This window comes from Idiotropiscis lumnitzeri, chromosome 2, assembly GCF_059441095.1.
Source record: "Idiotropiscis lumnitzeri isolate Australia: NSW breed Sydney's pygmy pipehorse chromosome 2, RoL_Ilum_1.0, whole genome shotgun sequence".
Classification (NCBI taxonomy): domain Eukaryota; kingdom Metazoa; phylum Chordata; class Actinopteri; order Syngnathiformes; family Syngnathidae; genus Idiotropiscis; species Idiotropiscis lumnitzeri.
The window spans coordinates 26,752,459-26,777,614 of record NC_142392.1 but is presented as its reverse complement, the minus strand read 5'-3'; the positions used below and the strand labels follow the sequence as shown (position 1 = coordinate 26,777,614).

The following is a 25,156-nucleotide window of genomic DNA, read 5'->3' as shown; positions in this document are numbered from 1 at the left end:
AAGAAAACAGACGTCGCTGTCGTAGCTGGCGATTCAAATCCAGAAGCTTTTTTCACCACCCACAGCACAACCATGCTGTGCTGAAAGTTCAAAGTGAGAAGCAAGGTTCGACAAGTGACAACAGCCCATTAACGGAGGCGACACCATACGAGAGAACGTCGCAGAGGTGGACGTGATAGCCTAGCACATAGCTAAAGATAGAGCTCCTCTAGTTACAGTGGCGCGCACAGGATTTAAATGCTTCATGAAAGCCGTATTTCCCGATATGGACTATATCGGGCCGGAAGCTTAGACATGTCAAGCATTTTGTATCCTCATCCGACTTGTGGTCGAGTCGCAACATCAATCCCTGATTGAGCCTGACTGTGCATTACATAGACGATAAGTGGCGACTGCGCACCAGAGTACTCGAGACGGCACATTTTCCCCGATGATGCACACTTGTTTATTTGTCTTGCATTGACATTTTCTTTCATTTTATTTACCATTTTTTTGTTTGGCATTATTTACACCATGACAGCATCTTGGCGCAAGCTATTTGCAGAAAAAGATTTTGCAAGAGGTACCCTTTTTCTTTGTGACATTGTTCAAGTCATGCAAAGCAAGCTATTTGGAATGTTTATGCAAATGATTTTTGGACTTTTATTTTTCATTGAAAGTAATGTGTACCAGTTGGTCAATAAAAAAATAGTCAATATGCATTTCCTGCATTGATTTCTCCCTTAATGCCAGTAATAATAAAAAAAACAAAAAAAAAACATTATTTGATCCTCTGCTGGCGCACCAGGTGAGGTGTATCTTCTCCGGCATCAAATTCGGGTGTTTGATGATTTGCTTCGGGTGACCTCTCTTTGGCGCTGAATTATGCAAGACTGTTACAGCTGCAAAGAACACTCCCAACCTTTGGCACAGGGTATTGTTTTCCTTAAGGACTTTCTTAGCCTCAGCATATTGCCTGCATTGCTTGAATAAGTCAGGCGCATAGTCATGGTGCAGGTTTATTCTTTTCCCGTCCAGTCGGACGCCCCGTTTTTTGCCATGGTAACTTCAGCATCTCTTCTTCCATTATATAGCTTAGACTCTTTGGCAACAATAGACCTTGAAGAAGCGGTTCCAGCATTAATGCGTGTGAGCTCTCTATGCGCAGTTCAAATGCCTCCGGGAGCTCCAACTCTTTCCACAACATCCTTCCACATAGTCCACCATCTATGGTGAATTCTCCTCTTTTCCCTGTTTTACACCATTGATCCACATGTTCTCCCATCTGGAACGCTTCTAAAGTCTTTCAACTCCTTCAGAATCAGGCCCAGCTCTGATCTTCCACTTGTCTCTTCTTGTGCACCCGCGTCAGGTTTTTTTTTTTTTATTCTTTGCTCTCGGCATTCTTGCTGCCCAATTCCTCCACTGCAACTTTAACTTACTTTTTCCAGTCATTCAAGTCATCAAGTCGGCAAATTCACACCTGTATTTAATGTAAGAAACATCTTTTAGAAGCTGCCATTTCTGTGTTCACAACACCGGAAGTCAGACAGCAAGTCGTTTTCAACACTTAAATGGTGATGTCAAGTTACTTGTTATTTGTGACAAGAATTTTCGAATTGTGACTCATGAGGTTTTTGATCAACATGCCGTGTGTTTTTTGTAGGAATTACTCTATTTCAACAATTATATTCAGGAGAGGTACTTTTATTCTTGTAGCTTTGGCCATTTTTGTAAAAGCAGAACATTTTCTAGTAATTCTGAAAAACGTTTGGCAAATGACACTTTTGTTCTTGATTTCAACTTTTCCAGCTTTGTCAAATGACTTTTTCACACTGCCGTAAACGTTTGACTTACATAAGGTGTTCCGTCACTCCACTCATAGTTGTTGCTCTTCTTGAGGCCGAGGTAAATATCTTGTTGCTTGTGATCTTGAGGAAAGGACAAGAGCTTTAGTACAAGAGCAGCCAACCTTTGTGGATGTTGACAAGCACGGTGGTACTGTAACACTCTATTCCCTGGGGGTGGTGAGTGCTAGTCCGACATCGGGGTTCGTGGGAGAAAGAACAGCACACGGAGAGGGAATAGCTCCACATATGACTTTATTCATTCGTCCGCTTCATCCCTAACATCGAGCCTCCCTCTCGCTCGTTCCTCTTTACACTCCATATCCCTCCGCCAATATAACAAAACAATAGTTCCCCTAAATAAGAAATAAAATAGATCTATACAAATATAGACATTCTCGTGAAAATAAATCTTACATACCTTCCTTCCTTCAAATGAAATGTCCCCATTTCAACTGAACCAAATACATACATTTGTCCAGAAAAATAAACCATCAGTGGAGAAAACATGCAACCCATAACAAAGGATATCAAGTGATACATGAAAACACGTAAGCGAAACAAAGGCATGCGTTGCCCATTGACTTTTCTTTTTTTTTTTTTTAAAGCTCCCGTTACCAAACAGCCTGGCCCCTTTACACAAGAAGCCGCTGAGGCTTGCGAACAATACGACCACTTCTAGTCATAGTAGGCAGTGAGGGGTCACTGTGGGCGTGCAAAGATGGCCTATGGGAGACTCGCCCCGTCGGCCCCCTCTGTAAAGGCACAGAAGGCCCAATAGGCTCTGATATCTGAGTCGACCCATTGGCACCAAAGCCATAAGGAAGAGAACCAGACAACGCCGTGTACCGAAAACTAGCGTCTGATTGAGGCAAAATCCTAGTCGCCGGGAATTCAATGTCAGTGCCACGGTACGGTTTCAAACGATCATAGTGAATGACTTTTTGTGCAGCTTGAGGATCCCTAACATCCAACAGCTTGTAAACAAGTCCGTCATCATTCACAGCAACCACCCTAAAAGGCCCAGTCCAGTTCGGACAAAGTTTTTGTCGTTGTGTGGTAGGATCATTGAGCCAAACTAAATCCCCACACTGATAAGGCTTAAAATTAACTTGTTTGTTATAGTAATATTCACGTTTGAGGTCTTGGTCTTCTCGATGCAAACGAACCATTTCAAAAGCCGAGCCCATACGTGAAACCAGTTCCGAACCATAGTTTTGTGGGCTGGCAGCTTCCCTGGGAGGGGCCACTTGCACCTCCGCGGGTAGCCTTGGCTCCCTGCCATGAGCAAGAAAATAGGGTGAATAACCCGTGCTCGAGTGAGGGGTCGCATTAAAGGACAGGATCATAACAGGTAAATAATGATCCCATTCTCCCCCATGACCATGAATGAATTTAGCCAATTGTTCCTTCAACGTCCGATTAAACCTTTCCACCATACCGTTACCTCGTGGGTGGTATGGCGATGTTCTTTTCTTTTTAATGTGTAGTCGCTCACATATAGTTTGAATGACCTCTGATTCATATTGTCGGCCTTGATCGGAAAACAGTTCTTCAGGAACACCATGGTCTGGAATGTACCGCTCACAGAATAACTGTGCAACCGTTGTAGCCTTTTGGTCACGCATGGCATAAGCATTGACATATTTAGTAAAGTGATCTTGTATTACTAATACATATCTGTTGCCCGCTGCGGTAACTGGGAGTTCAGTGATGTCTGTGCACACAAACTGAAACGGTCGGTCAGACTGGATGGAATGTAAAGGCGCTCTGCGTTGAGGCACGGGTTTCCTAAAGGCTTCACATGACTTACACAGGTTACAAAAGTTTTCAATATCCGATCGCATTCCTGGCCAATAGCACATCGACACTGCTCGCTTAACAGTGCGCTCCGCACTGTAATGACCAGAACAAGGATTGCCATGAAGAAAATGCATGGTGTCTGTAACCAGCGAGGCTGGAATCACCACCTGATAGCACTCGGGCTTCCCCGGGACACTGCGACCTTTACGACATAGTATGTCATCACGCAATACTAACTTAGGGAACTGCCACCAGAGCTTCCTCTGAACCCGACCCTTAACCTGTCTAAGGTATGGACGTTCTCGATTTTTCACCCAAGCATACACTTCAGAAAGCATTGGATCAGACAGTTGTGCAGAAATTATGTCATCAGTCTGGACAGAAAACGTTGGTGATAACAGTGTGTTGATCTGCTCAGTGTTGCCATCCACCGAACATACCTGGGTCGAGTGCCCATTGTCAACAGAAGGTCCCAAAGCTGGGCCTGACAAGTCAGAAGTGGGGGCCGCAATTTCAGCGTCTTTCTGAAGGGAGTGACACTCAACTGAGGGCAAAGTCGACTCCTCGCGTGTCCCAGATGGAATCCGTGACATAGCGTCCGCATTGGTGTGTTTCTTCCCTTCTTTGTGAGTAATCGTCCACTGATAGGGATCCAGTTCCAACGCCCAACGACCTCGGCGTCCCGTGGGGTCATGTGTGATGTCCATTTTCCTCAAACTGAGCAAAGGTCGGTGATCAGTAACAATCGTGAATGGGTTACAACTCAAATAATGCTTGAAGTGTCTAATAGACCAAACAATAGCATACAGTTCTTTATCATAGGTAGACCATTTCTTTTCAGTTTTTGAAAGCACATGACTCGCATAAGCCACCACCCTTTCCAGCCCGTTTTGAACCTGAGAGAGAACTGAACCAATCGCAAAATTAGATGCATCTGTACTCAGAACAAATGATTGGTCAAAGTCAGGGAAGGCCATGATGGGTGACGAAGTCAGTGCATCTTTTAGTGTCTGAAAAGCCAAAAAACAGTCATCTGTCCATTCAAAAGGTACTTGTTTTTGTGTAAGTCTGTGAAGAGGCTGTGCCACAAAGGCATATTTATGTACAAAACGTCTATAGTAGGAGCACAGACCCAAAAATGCGCGTACCTCTGTCGGTGAACGTGGAACAGGCCAGTCACGAATGCGTTCGCTGTTAACTGGGTCCAACGTCAGTCCATCACGGGACACAATGTGTCCCATATACTTCACAGTCGTCTTGCAAAACTCACACTTCTTTGGATTAAGTTTCAAACCTGCTTCTCTAAAACGGCCAAGGATGTCTGACAGATTATGTAAATGATCGTCAAAACTCTTTCCCATACAAATAATGTCGTCTAGATAAATGACACAGGTCGTCCAGTGAAGTCCTCTCAGAACAAGTTCCATCAGCCTCTGAAATGTTGGTGGGGCATTTTTAAGACCCATGGGCATTACTTTAAATTGGTAAAGACCATCGCCCGTTGTGAATGCCGTTTTGTGTCTATCTACGGGATCCATTTTCACCTGCCAATACCCGCTAGACATATCCATTGTTGAGAAGAACTGAGAGCCCGATAGCGCATCTAAACTATCGTCCACCCTAGGCAAGGGGTGTGCATCAGTCACAGTGACAGAATTTAGTTTCCTAAAGTCCACACAAAATCTGTATGAACCATCTTTCTTCCTCACCATCACCACCGGACTGGCCCAAGGGCTCATACTGTCCTCTATCAAATCCTGTGCTTTGAGAGCCTCCACTTGACGGTGGATCTCTGCTTTAACATTCGGAGAGGTGCGATAAGCTCTCTGTGAAATTGGTCTGTCACAGGTCGTAGTGATTTTGTGTGTGAGTAGGTCAGTCCTCCCGAAGTCGTGTGAATGCTGACTAAATACGTCGGCAAAAGAGGTCAAAGTGTCTGTCAGTTGTTTTTGTTGTGTAGGTGTAAGTTTCGGATTCCCCACATCTGGAAGGGTGGCTGCCTTGTTAACATCAGATTTCTGAATATTCACGTTACAAACGGAACTGTCAACAATCGTGTATTCACCCTGGCCATCATTAAGGACAGCGTGAAAACGTCCTATTTGTGTACCACCATGTAACTTGACCTCATCATGACAGAGATTCGCCACCTTAACGCAAACAGAGCCTTGGTCTACCTTAACCACTGTCCATGCAAAACTCATTGTAGATTGATCTGTGTAATGTGGCTCAAACACACCTGTATAGTTGTTAGGCTGAAGTCCCTTAATAGGTGCCTCAAGACTAGCAGTGATGACCTTCTCAGACATGGCAGGGATAGTGACTGTGGATGAAACTGAAACAGTAGCCAAGCACGGAACATATTGACGTGGACTAACTAATGGCACAGTTCTTCCACCCACATCCAGTGTCATGTTTCGCGTGTCCACGACCATATTATTAGCAATCAAAAAGTCCCAACCTAAAATGACTGGTTTGGTACAGTTCCTAACAACCTGAAGAGAGTGAGTCATTGGCTTGTGTGCGATACTTAGGTTTACAGAAATTGACCCTACAGAGTCCAGGGGGTCACCTGTGACCCCAGTGAGAGGAATAAATTGTCTCAAAATCGGTTTCCTCTGTAGAGCAGGTGAACGCATTCTAAAATCCTCACTGACAACAGAAATGTCCGCCCCTGTGTCGACAAATGCATGCACAACAGTGTCCTCAATAATGATTGAAACATATCTCCTCTCATTGTCAGACAGAGATGTATCATCACTTACAGGTGAATCAAATGGCGTGTCGATGTCCTTCTGGGCCTGGGAGCAAGCAGTCGACAATTGGCCCTCATTGCCAACTACTCGCAGTTTCCCATATCCGACTGAGGATGTGAAGGAGACTGGAAACGTACACGTCCAGCCGGGCTAGGAGAACGCCGACGGTGTCCGCCGGAATAACGATCAGGAGAACGGCCATAGTCGGTGTACGCCCTCGGTGAAGGACTGCGGCCTCTTGTGTAGCGACGTGACAAGTCAGATTGAGTGCGCGGACCTCGTCGGTTGTACTCATAATCCTCACGTTTGGGCCTCCGGTATGAGCCGCGATGAGTGAAGTCGCGCTCGTAGGAAGAATCTCTGCGACGAGGTGGTGACCCGTGGTGCCATTCCGAAGGAAAACGATCTCGACGTAGTCCATCCGGCGTGGAACTCCTGTGACGAAATCCATAGCCAGGGCCATCACGATGCGAATCCTGACCTTGCCGGTTAACAGCCAATCGAAGCTGTTCCACCTTGTCTGATAATGTCTCAATAGTCTTTAACATCTTTGTCATCTCATCAGCAGTGGCTGAGTGGACACCCGGGGAAGCATTCGGCAGATGGGGTGTTAAGATGGGTGAAACAACTGGGTACGTTGGCACTGCAGGAAAAGGGTGAAGAGGTGCAGGAGCAGCAAACACTCTGCTCGCCTGATGGGCAGTCTCAATTTGTATAGCAAACTTCAGAGCATCCTACAGCGTCGCAACACCCTGTTCGTGACATCGCAGTTGTAGATAAGGATCAAGTCCAGCAATGAAGCGTCTAAATTTTTCTCCTCGCTTAGCATCAACGCCATATGTTGGAAAAGCTTCGTCTACCAGGCGGCTGATTTCTGCAGCGAACACAGGGAGAGCCTCACCAGGAAGGCGACTGCGAGCATTAATGTAGCTTTGAAATGTAGACAAATATGCTGTTTGTCCAAAAACAGCCTTCAGTTTCTCTTTAGCCGTTGCATAGTTGTTCTTCTCAGCATCAGATAAACTGTCCCAGTAACTAAAAGCAGCTCCACCCAAGCACGTTGGTAACAGCTTTGCCCAACTGTCCTCGTCAGCATCAGGATGAGCACTCATAGTCACTTCAAAATGTCTGCACCATTTTGCAAAATCTTCTTTTCCGTCCCCCATGAAGATTTGGCGGCATTGTGGAATGGCGCGATTACTATTTGACTGAAAGGGGAGCTCGTTCCAAAAATAATTTGCCATAGCTCCACATTAGCCCCGAAAATACAATCTATAAAGTGTCCACCTCCGTTCCTTGACAAACGCGGCTCTTCTCAGTCGAATCGACAACAGAAGAAAACAAGACGTGAGCCACACAGCGTCGCGTCGTCCTTCGTTGTGAGGGGAATATCGGGCCACTCGCAGTTGTCATCGGGCGCCGCTAGCATAGCATTAGCATCGAAGTCCGAGCAAAAGTTCAACCTCACCGAATGCTGAAAGTCCACAAACCGCTGCCACCAGTGTAACACTCTATTCCCTGGGGGTGGTGAGTGCTAGTCCGACATCGGGGTTCGTGGGAGAAAGAACAGCACACGGAGAGGGAATAGCTCCACATATGACTTTATTCATTCGTCCGCTTCATCCCTAACATCGAGCCTCCCTCTCGCTCGTTCCTCTTTACACTCCATATCCCTCCGCCAATATAACAAAACAATAGTTCCCCTAAATAAGAAATAAAATAGATCTATACAAATATAGACATTCTCGTGAAAATAAATCTTACAGTACGATTGCTGCCGTCGTCAGTTCGTCTTGGTGCTCACCAGCCAAGAATTTGCCCTCATGCCATGAGTGGACGCTGGCCAGGTGACCGTTCCGTGCAAGACAGACCTCCTCAGCCTCCTGCCAAGTTCTCTCTGTCTCCTCGTAACCATAGCAATACTCGCCAAACAGGAAGTGGCCAGGGTCACAGTCGGAAGCTGAGGCCACAAAGAAACATTTGTTAGGAAACCATGACGGACGCTGACGGTGGAACAAGAATTATTGCTGCAACTCACTCTCCATTGGTATGAAAACGTAACCGTCGCCTTTACACGGACGTCCATGCGGGCAGCCTGCAGGAACACGACGTGATTGCATTTATCTGCATTCAATGTCAACATGAATACGGACGTGCAGGCTTACCGCTCAGCGGCCGTTCGCACATGTACGCCAGAGAAGACGCGCACAGACCAGACCTCCACTTGCCAGGCTCTGTCCATCCCCCTTGGTTGACGTACGCGCAGGACTCAACGTTGGAGCTGTCGGGAGAAGTCATGAAGTGAGACAAACGAGGAATATTGGCCCTCATGTCTGATCAAACATCAGCAAAAGCTTTTTCCTCATGTGTGGGCTAGCATGCATTTACCTTTCGGGGTGATTTGTGGCCCACTCGTTGTATGTCGCCGTCACATGCGTGTCAGACCAAGTCCAGGCCTGGCTTCCAATTTTCAAGTGACACCAGACTTCGTCACATTCCTGCGGAAACCAATGTCAGTTGTCAATGGAGTACCGGTACAGAGTCACCGGCCGCTTGTGCTTCGATCTCACCAGATTGGAGAGTCCCAGCCAGAAGCGGGTCTTCGCTCCCATTGCCCTCTTCACGAAGTCGTTCTCGTCCTTTGAGGTGATGGAGACCAGGTCGCCGCCCTCCAGGATGCAGTCGTGACGGGCCCCCAGCCAACCGTTGGGGGCGGCCATCCTCTTGTAGCAGCTGGAGCCGTGCGCCAGCCAACCATAACCACACGGGTTGGCTGTGGACACATTCGGGGGATTAGTCTTGTCTGACAAATTCGAGCAGTTTGGTGGCGCACTCGCATGTTCTTGCACTTCATGCAGTTCCACACGTGGTCATGAGGTAGCGCCATCGAGGCATCGCAGCAAGTCAGCCATTTTGTCTGGATGAAAGTAGCGGCTATTTTGAAGGCCACTTTGGCAATTTCTGGGGTTCCTTCCAAGACTAGAAAATGTGTCCTCCACCTTTTGTCCCACCGCCATCAAACAGGAATCTCCCTCACTTGACTTCATTACGTTAGTCAGAAACATGACTGTTATTGCGGAGACAGCAAGGCGCTGCTTCCGGGCCACGAGGCCTGAAACCTCCTTCAGGCCCAACCTCAGCATCAAAGGCCTCCTCCATCCAGCTGTGAACAAATTCGCACATATGCTACATGTGCACTGTGTAGCCAAGGCAGATTGCACATGTGTGTTAGCATGCGCGTGTCATCTGAATGAGTTGCTGTGTTAGCCTAGCCAACCCACTGAAAGAAAATGCGACTCCGCCCCTGACAGTAACTCAACTAACCAATTATTTTGCGAGATATATTTAAGACATTTGAAAATGAAGATGGAAACAAAATGAAATTAGTCCAAGTAAGCTTTTTTGAGAGATGAAAAAAATTTGAGACTTAGTTTATGTGCCACCCTCAGTCATGTCATTTTTGTCTCGCCTCTTTTCAAGTCGCAATACAAGGAGACTTACCGTCAGGAGACAAAAGAAGTGCTTGCTTCTTTCCTGCAAGTTGAAAACAAAGGAGGACGTCAACACCTGACGCGGATCAGTGGGGCATCATCACATCTTACCTTGTGCTCGTCTCTTGCAGATGTAGCCTTTGTTGTTCTCGCACTTGTCGGCTTCCCAGTAGCCGCTGCCAGTGAGTAAGGAAAGACAGGGTCCAGCAGAGTTGGCATCGGGGGAACCTGGAAGGAGACAACAGATCCTAAGCGCGCCTCCGGTTCTCCAAATGTAGCCAGTTTTGAGACCAACCTGCGGGCAAGTGGACGAAGCTAAACGAAGATCCGTCAGCCCACTTGCTGCCGTCTTCAGCGATGGCGCGATCGGCGCCCAACCACACAGAAGTACCGCCGACCGACAGAGGCTTTAGGAGAGCTTTGAGTCAAAGAAAAACATGCGTCAAGAGTTGGAGCCATTTCAGAAGTGTAATGGTCAGGGTTAGGGTGGCTCGGAACGACTGCTGCCAAAATGTTTTAGCATGTGAGGCACCCACAACAGGTCCGTTTGTGGAGCCACACAGAGTGAAAAATTGCACCGGACAACAGAAATAATTTCTTTTATTTGTTCTCAGGTTGTATCAAATATAACATGAATGAATGTAAAAAATAGAGTGAATTTTATTTACTGTTTAGATTGAATTCATAATGAGAAATATAATACAGAAACATACAAAAGCCTTTTCCATTTTTTGATAGAAAAAGCAGCTAAACAACGTATTCACTGACTGGTTGGGTCCTTGCTTTCCAAAGTAAAAGCATTAACCGTAAGAAAACTTGCAACGAATGGTATGTTTGTGGTTCCGAGGTTTCGAGAAAGGCCAGCACTAGACTTTGCAATTGCTTCCATGTCTGCTTTCTGTTTGCAGTTATTGACAGTTCTGGCCTTTTGGGAGCTGCACACACCTCTCACCGCACTGTCTCAATTGTGTGTGCACAAACAAGTTGCCACCAGGGCCGGCCCTGCCTATACGCCACTTACGCAGCCGCATAGGGCCGACTTCACCAAAGGGTCCCAATCTGGCAACCCACTGCCGACGCATCCTAGAACTAATGCGCACGCACAACGTGCGCTCCATTTATAGCAAATGCTCCATCTTAATTTGCAATGGTTGGTCCGCGGGGCAGCGTGCAATTGTGTATAAACAAGGGCATGAAGCAAAATCTCAAAAAGCCTGATCGGCTGTGGAAAATTGAAGGGAAAAAGGAAAATGTGAAACACAAACTATATTGAGGTAAGTGCATAGGATGTCGGGGCCTTGTATTTAAGTTGAGAATAGCAGACCGCGAATGCCCCCCACTATTCCTGCGTCATCATGCGACAGAACTTTTTTTTAACCGATATTTTAAAAGGAAAAAAAGTTGTGTTTGTGCGCTGTGCCTATTCATTTTATTTTCAGGAACGTTAGAGTTGCAAGCAACGTTAGACCTCGCATTAGGCTTTTTTGGACATGTTGGTGTAATTTACTTCTGTATTTATTGTTTAATTTAAAATTGGTCTGGCACCAATGGGATTGCAATATATATTTAATAATTTGGCGGCAGTAATAATAATAAATACAATAAGAATAATAATAATACAACTCTAATGACACATGGTACATTTGATCTTATTCCATGAAAAAAGAAAGAAAAAAATATGCATGTAATTAGAAACAGGTACTCATTATGGTACGGCAATACTAATTTGACTCGGATACTTTCGTTGGGCTGGTTTATCAAATAATTCATTCAACTCATTAATTCTCAGTCTTCTTGTCTGAGATTAGGTTAAAACTATTTTATTTTTGTATCACTATCAGGCTATTGCATTGAAGTGTAAATTCAATGATTTGGGACCAAATTAAAACACATTAAGAGGCAGGAAAATGTCAATTTTTTTGTGGTGTAATCCTGCCTTGACTTGTACCGCAGTAGCTGATTATAAAGGAGCCAATGTTTTAGTGGTGCCGTTTTTGCAATGACAAAAAGTATAAATGAAGAGATTGCTGCTGTCACATTGACATGATAGGGCTATTGAGTCATCAATAGCGGAATGTTTGGTGCTGCTGATCAGTTAGAGGGCTCACATAGGAAACTTTGCTTAGGGCCCCCAGAAGACCTGGGCCGGTTGACACGTTGCCAGATATGAGTCGAATCGTAATTCTTACGACGGCAAATCAATGGAATTTTGCATCTCTGGTGACTGACTAAGCTGTGGAGAAAAAAACTTGTCGTCCTATTTCCAATCATTATGACAATTTCATCTTTCATCAGCATAATATTCAAATCCAACAGATTATTTTTTTCTAAATTGTTCCCTAGTGTAATCAAGTAGTTGTCGATTAATCGGTTTCTTTGGAGAAGAAAAAGAAGCCGTGTAGCATTATAAACAAGTAGAATGAATTTGCAATAATTACCGACACAACCACTATAAGAATTATAAAGAGAATTGTTGCGCAATCTTGATCATTTTTGATGGACAGCCATCTCTATAAAATAAGTTGTATTGGATGGGTTTGTATTGTATCTTACCATGTACGAAGCTCTGCTCATGTGAGTCGGTGATGCTGAGCAGGTTCCCTCCGAGGCGTTGGCAGTCGTCTTGGGCCTGCATCCAGGTCTTGGGCTTGCGGTTGATCAGGTAGCAGATGTCGTCGGAGTTGCCGTCCAGCCACAAGCCGCATTTGTCAGTCCAGCCTGCAAGCGAGACGGCGCTTGAGATCAAAGTAGTACGTGCGACAGGCGACATGTTGATCGCAGGATGCGACACCCACCTGGCAGAGGTTGAGGTCCTTGGCGCTTGGCTGCAGGGATGCGAAAGGGAACAAATATGAGAGAGCGCACGACAAGAAGACGTGCAAAGTGACGCTCTGAACTTTTGGACCTTTTTGGCAGAAGAATGGCTCAGGGGAAGTGCAGGAGCCGCCATAGAAATGTCCAGAAGATGAAAGTAGCGCACAGTCTCCGGAAGGATTGCGTGGGTCCCATGAGAGGTAGTTCTGTGGACGACATTGGGGACGCCATTGGATCAGCTTCCCGCCGCATTTCCTTCATAAGCACTCAAATGATTCTGGCGTCAGGCGGAATGCTCGCACTTCCAAAATGATTTTTCAGGAAGCCCCGAACACAGCCATTGGTCAACCATGAATATTGCATCATCGTCACAGACAGTGAGGCATTTTCAACACAGAAATGGTCAATTAATTGTCAAGGTACTTATTTTTTTGACAAAATGTGACGCAAGTGTCAGTTGATTACTTGTCTTGCCTCCAACATTTCAGTAAAATGATATCCTCAAATCTCATCAAGTTTCACTTTGTTTCCCACAGTGGCGAGCCGTCAAGGCCTTCTCTGCTGGCCTTACATAATCAAGAAAAAATGATCAGAATCTGCACATTGATGTCATATAATAGCCAAGCGTTGTAATTTTAGGTGAGAGTTTTTAATCCAGTCAGAATTCCGCTAGCTCGTGTTGCCAGACATCGATTCTGTCCAAGTAAATGAGCTTTCATATTTGATAGACAGTTGCGATGGCCAATCAGATCACGAGTTGGTTACAATGAGCCTTCTCGCTGGTCTTACGCTGAAGGTGAGAAACGCGTTTTGTGATTGGATACTCACTATGCGTAATCAACACGCCTGGAAGTCGTAACAGGCGACCGTTCGAAAATGTAAAATATATTTTTTGCTTTTTTAAAACCACAATGACCGAAGGAAGGAAAAGTGTGGATTGAATTGCAGATACGCTTGTGAAGTGAAATATGGTTTATTAATGTTGTTTTACCACATAAATGCTGCATAATAACCATTTTATGCCTATATACACGCGTTAGTAGATGTCTGTGTCTATGTGTTATGAGAACGGGAATAATTGGAGGGAATTCGCACAGGGCCTAAGCACCAGGAATGTCTGACTCATGCGAAAAGGTACAGCCGATAACGAAAAGGGAGTAAGGATTGGCAAAGGCCAAAGTTGTGCGAAGGGCCATGCGAACCATCAAAGCGCACTCGAACGGGAGGGGATGGGGTGCGATATTGGCTATAAGAATGTGACGGAGGCAAAATGTAAGTAAAGTCGGCTGAGGGTTCTACGCGCGGACGCCCAGCATCGTATTTTTTGCTCGCATTACTGAGGACGCCGGGGCTCTCCGTCCTTCCAGCACACGGTAATGAGATTTATGTATTGCATGTAATCTATGAGCTGAAATACAATTGTTGCTTGCTTGCTTGCTTGTACACTTTATACTGTGGGTTAAATAAAATGTGCCGCTTGTTTAACGCAGTGAAGTGTTTGCTGTCCATGTAAGTCGCCGACGATCCGCGATCCTGAAGTTAATAATAAGTCATAGCAATTGACCATGAGTTGTGACTATTATATTATTTGATACTGTAATTGATTATAAGCAGTGTCTACTCAAGGGCTCACGCTTGTCTGATTGGATATAACAGACAACTTAACCCATTGTAGCCTGGCGATTGGGTATCAGTCTCGCTACTAGTCACTCTTATTGATGCTGTAATTGATCATAAGCAGTATCAGAATTGTTTCAAAACACTGGGTCACTGCCGGAAGGTCTCCTGCAGTGTTGGGGAAGTGGATGACTCTGTGGCGAAGAGCCACCACTTCCCCAGTGACCCGGTGGATGATGTAGTGGACGGTGGACCGCGGCATCCAAAATGCTCGTGCCACCACCCGATATGATGCCCCACTCGCCAGCCAGAAGAGAAAGACAAGGACCTCTATCTCGACACCCCATCCATGTTGTCGGTCATGGTCCAGGAGGTTCAGCAACACTCTGAATAAGTCCCTGCTCAGGCGAAAGTCTGTTTGGAGATCCTCTCCATTGAAAAAACGATCCAACGCTGGCACACCCAGGTTTATCCTGCAGTATGGACTTCTTGGCTGTTAATGTTTTGAATAAAAAAAAAAAAAACATGAACGCATTAATTATTGTACTTGTTTCGTTTGCTTGCATCATTCCTACAGTATCACCAACTTAATTTTAATAACTCTGGCCCTAAACTCTCTAGTGGTATTCTGGTGTTTTGCCATATGTACAAACTAATCACGGGGACAATAAAGCTGTCATAAGTATCTAAATTCATAAAAACTGTTTCAGACTGTATATAATTATATCATTTCCATTCAATATTCGTTCCATTATGAAGCTAACACGTACTACTGAGGTTGTACTAATGTTTTTAGCTCATCTGTAACCATCACGTTATAACCCTATTGACCTGTCAATGTTGGTAATAGTGTGAAAATGCTGATAGACGGATTTAGAACTTACTTCATTCCTTCGATAAAGGACAACTCTGCGATGGGAAAGCGTGATCCTCCTCTCCTCAAGAACAAAATGGAAATAAACCAAAAAGTGAAATAAAATGAAGAAAAGTTCGGGTTCCATCGTTTAAAATGAAATAATACAAATGTTTTGCGCAGCCGATGCCTTCGGTCTGGCGCTCGTCGCTGATTATCCATTGATTATCCAAGCCGTTTATAAATCCACCGCAAATACTTATCACCTGCGTCGAACAGAGGAGCAAAGTATATGGGGGCGTAACGTAAATGTTGCGTCAAGCGGCCTTGGCTCCATGGAAACGAAGACCAATTCCAAGGCTGGATTCGAAGGTCGCACGTGACAGCCGTGAATTTGGACACCACGCGCGGTCGTGTCGCGCCGAAAGTGACGTCATCCGACCGAAAAAGCAACCTTCGGAGGTCGCAGCCTGTTAATTTGGACACGGCCAGTGTCGGGTCATTGTTCCGTGTTACCCCGCTTTGTACCCTGGTTTGCCCTTCGGTTGTCGCCAATTAAAATCCATTTAAGTTACCCTTATCCCTGCCTCCTCGCATTTTGGGTCCACCTCCTTCTCGCCGTGCGCCGATTGCATCACCTCCTCTTCTTCGCCGGACGGCGGATCGTGACAACAGCATCTTGGCACAATCTATTTGCAGAGAAAATTTTGCGAGAAGTACCCTTTTTCTCCTGTTCTTTGTGACATTGTTCAAGTCATGCAAAGTAAGATATTTGGAAGGCTTCTACACATGATTTTTGTACTTTTATTTTCCATTGAAAGTAATGTGTACCACTTGGTCAATAAAGAAAACAGTTATTATGTATTTCCTGCATTTATTTTGATTTTGGTCAACGGGCGGAAATTTATCGTGATTCATCGTTATCGAGGTAAAATTGCTCATTTTATTTTAGGTCATATTGCCCAGCCCTATATTCTCTCCATCACAATTGTGTCTCTCAGCCTGCCATTTAGTGGCGAATTTTTTAGCACAAACGCTGCAACTGAATGGCTTATCTCCACTGTGTGTTCTTGTGTGTTTTATTAAATGTGACTTTTCAGAGAAGCATTTTCCACAAACTGAGCAGGAAAAAGGTTTTTCTCCAGTGTGTGTTCTTGTGTGTATTTTTAAATCAGACTTTCGAGAGAAGCGTTTACCACAAACTGAGCAGGCAAAAGGTTATTCTCCACTGTGAGTTCTTGTGTGTCTTGTTAAACTTGCCTTTTGAGAGAAACTTTTTCCGCAAACTGAGCAGGAAAAAGGATTTTCACCACTGTGTGTTCTTGTGTGTTCTGTTAAATGTGACTTGTGGGAGAAGATTTTACCACAAAATGAGCAAGAAAGAGGTTCTTCAGTGTGTGTTCTTGCATGCTCTGTTAATCGGAACTTTAGAGAAAAGCTTTTGCCACAAACTGAGCAGGAAAAAGGTTTTTCACCACTGTGTGTTCTTGTGTGTTCTGTTAAATTTCCCTTTTGAGAGAAGCATTTTCCACAAACTGAGCAGGAAAAGGGTTTTTCTCCAGTGTGTGTTCTTGTGTGGGTTGTTAAATGCGGCTTTTGAGAGAAACTCTTGCCACAAACCGAGCAGGAAAAAGGTTTTTCTCCACTGTGCATTCTTGTGTGGATTGTTAAATCAAACTTTCGAGAGAAGCATTTCCCACAAACAGAACAAGAAAAAGTTTTTTCACCACTGTGTGTTTTTCTGTGCCCTTTTAAAGACAGCTTTGAAGTGAATGAGTCAGTGTGACATGCCCTTTCACCTTTGGCTTGCCCATTATCATCATCATCGTCGTCATGAGCGTCTGATAATGTGTCCTCATTATGTGCTTGTGATGGCCCCCAGTGGTCTTCATCACCTTCTGTTATCACGTGATGACTTGAGCTGCTGCTTGGAGGCTCTGCCCCTCTGTTGTCCTCACTCTCATCCTTGTTTTCATCTTCAGTCTTTATAGGGACAACGTTCAGTGGTGACTTGTTGATCTCCTCCTCCTCCTTTTTGATATGAGTCAAGTCTGGCTCCTCTTTCACAGAACGGAGATCGTTTTCACTGATGTCTGTAGGACACAGAAAGACAAATTTGGGTTGATAAAGTCAAAGCTCAGGCGGCGACTTTGACTTATATTGTTTTTACCGTGCTACCTTGACTTGTGCCTGCCGCATACAGAGCAATGTGTGCGACCCCGATTTGGACCGGACCATGGGGGCATTTCACAAAATTACGTCCTACGATGTAAGCCTCCCGTTAACCGCACAACAGTGATAAACGAGCATTTAAAAAGGAAGCATGTTGCGGCTGATGCCCGATTTCATTCCGGACATAGTCACAGACGTTTCTGGAAGCGAGCTGAAGTTAGCACACACAGGCTATTGTGTGCGTCTGATGGAAGACCTGTTGTGGGACCCTAACATATTGATGGGGGCCATCGCAACATGCCATTAATAGAATAGAAATCCTTTTCGAGAAATATGTTTACAAGTATTTCTTTTTGCATTTCGAGATAGTTTCATCGTGGGTACTTTTTGCTTCCATTATAATCTGGATACCAAAAAGAATTAAAGGCATCATAGTCGCTATTTATTGCATGATTTACGTTCGTTTTTGTTTTTTTTCTCTCCAAAATGACTTTTAGCCTGCTAGTACGTTCCAACATTCCCCTTTTTACTTTTTAAAAAAAAAATAATTTCTGTTTCTAAATAAAATTTAAAACAAAATTATGTTTGAAGAGACAAAATCCCTTCACATAAGCATTAAGCAACAACATATTCAAATTAGACTAAGATACACCATAATATTATAAGAGTTCCCTGAATTATTTAGTAACTGCAATGATGCTTAACAGCCATAGGGTGTCAGTAATGAGAAACAAAGTAACACAAGACATCCCACTGATACATCATCATTGTCTTTTGCATACATTATCAAGAACTATGAGTTGCAGTCGAGATGCAAACCACCTGAGCCACAGGAACTTTATTACCAGGAACTAAATATTCCTGTACTTGTAGGTAGAAAAGGGGGTTGTGACGTTCTCCCTTTTTCAGCCCATAGTAAGCCAAAGATGCAGATGCATTCCTTGCAGCATGCACTTGTTAACTGATGAGATCCGTGCAACCCTGGATGGATGCATTCAATGTATTTTAAATGTTTGGATGGGGTGAATCTACGCACATGTGCACAAAACAGTGCAGGGCCACCCGAGGTTCATTGACTCTCACCCGACGAAGCCAGTACAAAGTTAATAAATAAATAAAACCAATACGTACTTGATTAAAAAAAAAAAAAAACTTAATATTTTGTGTTTAATCCACTAAAATTGATCAACTGCCATTGATGTTTTCGCCACAGAGTGCACATTTTTTAGAGTCGGACAGAATTCCATCCGTAAGGAATTGCTTGAACAAGATATAAAAACCAGAAAATGTAAAATGTTAAACGAGTTCAAATTTTATACTGGGAAAAACATGGAGTTCACCCCCCACTATTGGTTATTCTTTGGCATTTATTTTCTGCACTGATTTAATTTGGCATAAACAAATGTTCGGCAAACCGACAAGTAAAAGGCAATATTTAAAAAAAACCGGCAATAACCTTGGACGATTTCCCCCAAAAAACTTAACGTAGTTATTCATATTTTTAACGATAGAAAGTCGTTCTTTACAAAGCAAATGAGAGTAAAACGTGTACAAACCTGCTTTGAGTGGCACAACACGAGGCTGCTTGTAACCTTCGTCCAGCAGTTGAAGATGTTGCTCGTTCTCTTCTTTTATTCCACAAAGTTCCTCTTTGTACTTGGGTGTCGTTCTTTCACACATTTTCAAATGATAATTCCAAAAAATCCACACTTGATCTCTGCTTGGCGATGAGTCATGTGCCTCTTTTCGTTAGCGGCTAGCTAGCTAACAAGCTAAGCTAACTACGCCGAAAAGCATCAACGCGCGAAGATGAGGTTATCGGGACACAAAGACTTAATGTATTATGTCGTAGTCCTTTAGAGTAGCACTGGACATCCGATGAGAAAATTACAGTCAGTTCCACACTAAATCAGAAGAATTTAGCGGTGGACTGCTTTTGTTCCGGTGTGGACGGGTCGGTGTATGTGATCGAGGTCCTTCGGAAGCTGCGCGCTTGCTAATGACGTCATGCTTTAAAGCACGTATTTTTCAAATATATTTCTTTGCCTCTGTGTTTGTTTTTACACCTGGCTGTTCTCTTTTAATATATATTCTATGTAATATTTTCATTCGGTTGAAAAAAAATGTAACAAAATAACTAAATTCACGCCACATTGGTGAGTCATCTCTCGCGTCACTTCCGCCTATGCCCCGAGAAGCCTCTGCTGCTCCAGCAGTGGGACGTTTACGATTCTCTGACCGATTCTGCGGTTCACTCGGGCTGCAAGATTGTATGAATATAATGTCTGCATATACTAGCAGTGCTTCTCAATTATTTCACGCCGGCCTCTACCAAGAAGAAAAAGATGCGCCTCCCCCCACCACCAATTTTTTTTCTGTCTTTGTATAGTGATGTTAGATTGTCAATAAAATATCCCTTAACTAAGCTAAATTGATAAGAAATATAATTTTGAGAATTATTATTGTGAGGATCTCGAAACTCAGTACTCTGTTGTGCAAATATTGATGAGATGATAAATATTTACTAATATGTTTTTTTTTTTATCTTTATTCACAGAAGCAAACCAAACACATTTATGAATACCGAAACCCATGCGATGTATCTAATTTGAAGTACTTAGCACCTGCCATGTCACTCAGGATTTTTTCACGCTTGGGAATCTGATAATGTTCTCTTATATGAAACAAATCAGTGCCTACCTTCTGCCAGGGAGTTGTGGGAAGGTCAGCTACCAATATTGGCTCTTTGACTTGTTTGTGTTGATGTTTTTGGCAAACTTGGCATTTTTGAATCATTTCTTCTATGTCTTTGTTAATGCCCGGCCAGTAGATGGCTTCTCGTGCTCTTCTCTTACATTTCTCCACTCCCAGGTGTCCTTTGTGAAGACGCTGAAGCATGTCCTTGGGCATAGATTGTGGAACTACAATCCTGTCCGTCCTCAGCAGGAGGCCGTCCGCCATGCACAACTCCGCTCTCATCGGGTAAAACTGAGGGCAGTTTCCTTTTGACCATCCATTGTTCATACATGGTGACACTTTGTTCAAGACTGCGTCCTTAGCCGTCTCTGCACCAATTTGTTGCAGCATAGCGTCAGTAGCAGGAAGCGCGGCTGTCACCATGTTGATGTGAGCCTCAGCCTCCTCCGCCGTAACGCTGTCTTTGATGTCACTGTTAGGGTGCGGCGCTCGTGACAACGCATCAGCAAGCACTATGTATTTTCCAGGCGTGTATATTAGCTCAAAATCATAGCGCTGCAACGTCATCATCATGCGTTGAATTCTGGGCGTCATGTCATTGAGATTTTTCTTCCTAATTGAAATCAGTGGCTTATGATCAGTCTCTGCTATGAATGTGGGCAGTCCATAAACATACGTGTGCAATTTGCCACATCCAAACACTAAACCCAGTGACTCCTTTTCGATCTGAGCATAGCGTTTTTCAGTCTCTGACATTGACCTGGATGCATCGGCTACAGGTTGCCATGTGTCTCTCGCCTTTTGCAGCCGTACGGCACCTAGCCCATCTTTCGACGCATCCGTGGAAATTTTGGTTGGTTTTGATGGATCAAAGGAGGCAAGGACTGGCTCAGCTGTCACAGTTCTCTTTAGATCTTGCCATTCTTCGTCATGTTTTGTTGTCCACTCAAAGACTACGTTGTGATGCAGCAGCAAACTTAGGGACTTTGTTCTTGAAGAGAGGTTTGGAATGAACTTGCCCAGGAAGTTTATCATCCCCATTGCTCGCAGAAGTCCTTTTTTCTCAGTTGGAGCTGGCATGTCCGGCATTGCTTGCACTTTGGTTCTGTCTGGCACCACTCCATCTGCTGTGTCAATTCTGTAACTCCAAACAGACATTTCAGAAATCAGAAGTCCCTTTATTGACATTGTACTCAAGTGTGCAACGAGATTAGACATTTCTCTCGTTTTAGTTTAAGTCCATTCATTTGAACTCTTTGTAGCAGTTTCTCAAGTCTTTCATTGTGTTCTTGTTCTGTGTTCCCCCACACAACCAAATCATCAATGTACACACGGGTTCCTTCCAGACCTTCTATGATTGACTCCATAGCTCTGTGAAAGATCTCAGGCGCAGACTTTATGCCAAATGGCAGTCTCAGAAAACAGAAACGCCCAAATGGTGTGTTGAAGGTGGTGTACCTGCAGCTTTCGGTGTCCAACTTCAGCTGCCAAAATCCATGCGATGCATCTAATTTGCTGAAGTACTTAGCACCTGCCATGTCACTCAGGATTTCTTCACGCTTGAGAATCTGATAATGTTCTCTTTTAATGTTTTCATTCAGATCTTTGGGGTCGAGGCAAACACGTAACTCTGGGGAGTTCCTCTTTTTAACACACGTGATGGAATTTTCTTTCACTTTCTCTCTGACTCTTATTGGTGTCATTCTGTTCAGTTCCTTTTTTTAATCTCTCTTTGAGAGGGGCTGGAACTCTTCTCGGGGCATGTACTACAGGTTTAGCATCTTCCTTGAGCTGTATTTTATAAGTGTAAGGTAGCATACCTTGTCCTTTGAAGACAGAAAAGTATTTGTTCACTATACTCTTACTACCTTCACTCTTCAACACTTTGTTCTTCTGATTGACATCCTTGCTGTTGATTTAGTAAATTATTTTTATCAATCCAAGCTCTTCAGATGTCTTGTCTCCAAGGATTGACTCCAGTCCACTTGACACAATTTTGAACGTTAACTTGTGTTGTCTTCCCTTTGCTGTCACTTTTAGCCTACAACATCCCTTTGTTTTTATTGGCTGATTGTTGTAAGTTTTCAATTTCACTGCCTTGTCTGTGACTCTTTCCGGTTGTGGTTTCAAGTCTTTTTCATTAATTTTGTTTGCTTTTGCTCATGTGTCAATTTTAAAAGTAACAAGTGTCCCATTGACAAGCAGTGGTGCAATCCATTTATCTTCTTTTACTGCATTAACAGCTTGCTCTGGGTCTCCTCTAGTTTGTTGTTGCACATCGCTTTCGTCATATGACACGATTTTGATGAAAAAAGTGTCACTAAGGTCATCACTATCATCTGAGTCTTCCTGCACGGTGTGCACGTTCTTCTTGGTGTTGCACATCTTAGCATAGTGATTTTGCTTTATACACTTAGCACATGTTCTCCCAAATGCAGGACACCGTTTTGGCTCATGCATTTCTCCACACTTTTTACAGCTGAAATGAGCTTGATCATTTTCATTGTTTTTGGTCTTTTTCTTGAATCACAGTTTACCTTTGCTCGTCACTGCCTTCACGGACTCTGTTTTTTCATAAGATGGTGCTGCTTGGGAAGTTAGCACGTGCTGATTTGCTAGCCCGTTAGCTTGGCAAGTCTTTATTGCATTTTCCAATGTTAGGTCCGCCTCCCTCAACAGCCTCTCTCTTAGTTTCTTTTCGTTAGTCCCGAACACAATCTGATCCCTTATCATTGAGTTTTTCAGATCACCAAAGTTACAAGACTTGGCTTGAATTTTGAGATTGGTGAGGAAATTGTCAAAGGACCAACCGGGCTGTTAGAGTCTTGAACGAAACACGTATCTCTCACAAGTTCCGTTTTTCTTAGCTAGACAGTGTTCATCAAATTTTTGTAGGACCTTTTCAAACTTGTCTTTATCTTCTGGTTCATTGAATACCTCGATGGCCTCGGCTCCGGCATTGGTTCGCAAAAGGGCTATTTTTCTTTCGTCCGTTCTGTTTCCGACTCCCACGGCAGCAAGGGAGAGCTGGAATTGTTGCTTGAAAGCCGTACATAATTTCAACAGGAGGTGCTACTGTCAGACCCAAAGCGTATCCTCAACCTGAGCTTCATTCTGTCTTAACTGGGGCCGGTCTGTCATCACTACCAGCAGGTGTACAACGTGAAACTATTCCAACAATACAGAGTGACCAAGCTTCACCAACAACCTGATCGTTTGCTTACAGCACTGGAGAAGAAAAATGAAATTACATCTTCACTTTTCAAACAACAATCACTTTTGCTGTTACCCAAACGAGATTTGCAAGTTTTTGATGGAGATCCATTACAATACCTAAGTTTCATAAGAGCCTTTGAACACAACATCGAAGAAAGAACTCCTAATCACAAGGACTGTTTGTACTACCTCGAGCAATATACCAGAGGCCAGTCCCTGGATCTGGTCCGAAGCTGTCAACATCTGCCACCTTCTCGTGGATTCATTAAGGCGAAGTCTTTGCTACAAGAGCATTTTGGAGATCCGTTTAAAGTAGCTTCTGTATACATGGACAAGGTACTTTCATGGCCTTTGATAAAGGGAGAAAATCTCAAGGCGATGCAGGCCTACAGTTTATTGCTTCGTGAATGCTGTAATTCAACGGGAGATTCTGTAGGTGACCTAAACGTGCCCACCAATATGCAAATTATGGTTAAAAAACTGCCTTACGAGCTTAGAGATAAGTGGAGAAGTGTGGTCTGCCATCTGCAAGAAACGTACCATCGCAGAGCCACATTTCATGACATTGTGGAGTTTGTGGAGAAGCAAGTTAAGATTGCAAGTGATCCTCTCTTTGGAGATATACAAGATTGCCTGCAACAGTAAAAAGAGAGTTTAGAGGTGTGACATTTCGGACTGGTACGAAAGCTAAAGGGAGTAGCTTTGCCACTACAATAGCACCTGTGGAAAAGAAAATGGAGCCTGTAAATAAAATGGAGAAGAACTTGCCTGTAAAGGCATGCTTGTTTTGTGGAGCTGGACATTCTTTGGATGTTTGCCTTCTATTGGATAAAAAGACGCAAGTTGAAAAGATGTCTTTTTTGAAGGAAAAAGGAATGTGCTTTGGTTGTTTGTTCATTGGGCACAGAAGCAGAGAATGCAAAGGACGTTTGGTGTGTAGAGTATGCAATAAGAAGCACCCTACGTTGTTGCAGATTTATTCCCAAACGAAGCAAATAAGTTCAACACTGGCCGATGTTGATTTAGAAAGTGTCAGAGACGGTGCTGTGGTGTCAATTCAATCCACAGTGGCTTGACTGGGATCAGTAAACAGGACTATGTGTTATCAATACTACCCGTCCAGGTGAAATCCAAAAGAGGTAACAAAACTTTGTCTTCTGTTGGGTACAGAGGCGCGCAGAACTGTGTTGAGAGGGCTTTTGTACTAGATCTCCTGTGAGGAATAAATCGGCTCCTGTGTGAAGTTGCCGGTTTCCTGGTCGTCTTTCTCTCAAAACGAGCGCGCATAATTGTTGGATGAATGTCGGTCATGTTTGGTTAATCATTAATGGAATCAGATAATTAATTCGAATAATTTGGTAAAAGTTATGCTACAGCCTTAGAGTTAAATTCCAACGGCACCAAGAGAACAAAAATAATATACTTGCTTAGGAGGAAAGGTGAACAAATTCTAAATCTTTGACTTAAACAAACTTGTGAAACATTAATGTCTATTTAAGACATGAGAGAGGCAATTAACCTTGAACGCATTTCCCCAAACAACTTAATGTTGTGATGCATATTTTTAACGATAGAAAGTCGTTCTTTACAAAGCAAATGAGAGTAAAACGTGTACAAACCTGCTTTGTGTAGCACAACACGAGGCTGGTTGCAAACTTCGTCCAGCAGTGGAAGATGTTGCTCGTTCTCTTCTTTTATTCCACAAAGTTCCTCTTTGTACTTGGGTGTCGTTCTTGCACACATTTTCAAACGCCAATCCCAACAAATCCGCACTTGATCTCTGCTTGGCGATAACTCGTGAGCTTCTCTTTGTTCGACGAGACGAATTAAAGATGGCGTCGATTTTTAAAGTAGCGCTGAATGGATTTCCTGCGTGAAAACTGCAGTCTGTTCCGCACGAAATCCGAAGGA

General features: G+C 43.8%; 1 protein-coding gene and 1 pseudogene across 1 annotated transcript; both read right to left on the bottom strand.

Annotated features, from left to right (window-relative positions):
* Window positions 1-8,521: 8,521 nt before the first annotated feature.
* Window positions 8,522-9,105, bottom strand: LOC148342140 (C-type lectin domain family 4 member C-like; annotated as a pseudogene).
* Window positions 9,106-9,768: 663 nt separating this feature from the next.
* On the bottom strand, window positions 9,769-12,646 carry LOC148342139 (lithostathine-1-beta-like). Its single transcript, XM_088288076.1, has 5 exons — window positions 12,430-12,646; window positions 10,172-10,294; window positions 9,988-10,104; window positions 9,887-9,919; window positions 9,769-9,782 (listed from the first exon to the last, which is right to left on the bottom strand). Exons 1-5 carry the CDS (start codon window positions 12,644-12,646, stop codon window positions 9,769-9,771), a joined length of 504 nt encoding a protein of 167 aa, XP_088144202.1.
* Between the last annotated feature and the right edge of the window lie 12,510 nt (window positions 12,647-25,156).

Bases quoted from the DNA above. Each gene is read 5' to 3' on its own strand.
- LOC148342139 (XM_088288076.1), bottom strand. From the start codon at position 12,646: ATGTCGCCTGTCGCACGTACTACTTTGATCTCAAGCGCCGTCTCGCTT. The intron at 10,105-10,171 runs GTTGGTCTCAAA...GTCTCCTTCCAG, and splicing joins CTTCGTCCACTTGCCCGCAG to GTTCCCCCGATGCCAACTCT. The intron at 9,920-9,987 runs GTAAGATGTGAT...TTCAACTTGCAG, and splicing joins CTGCAAGAGACGAGCACAAG to GAAAGAAGCAAGCACTTCTT.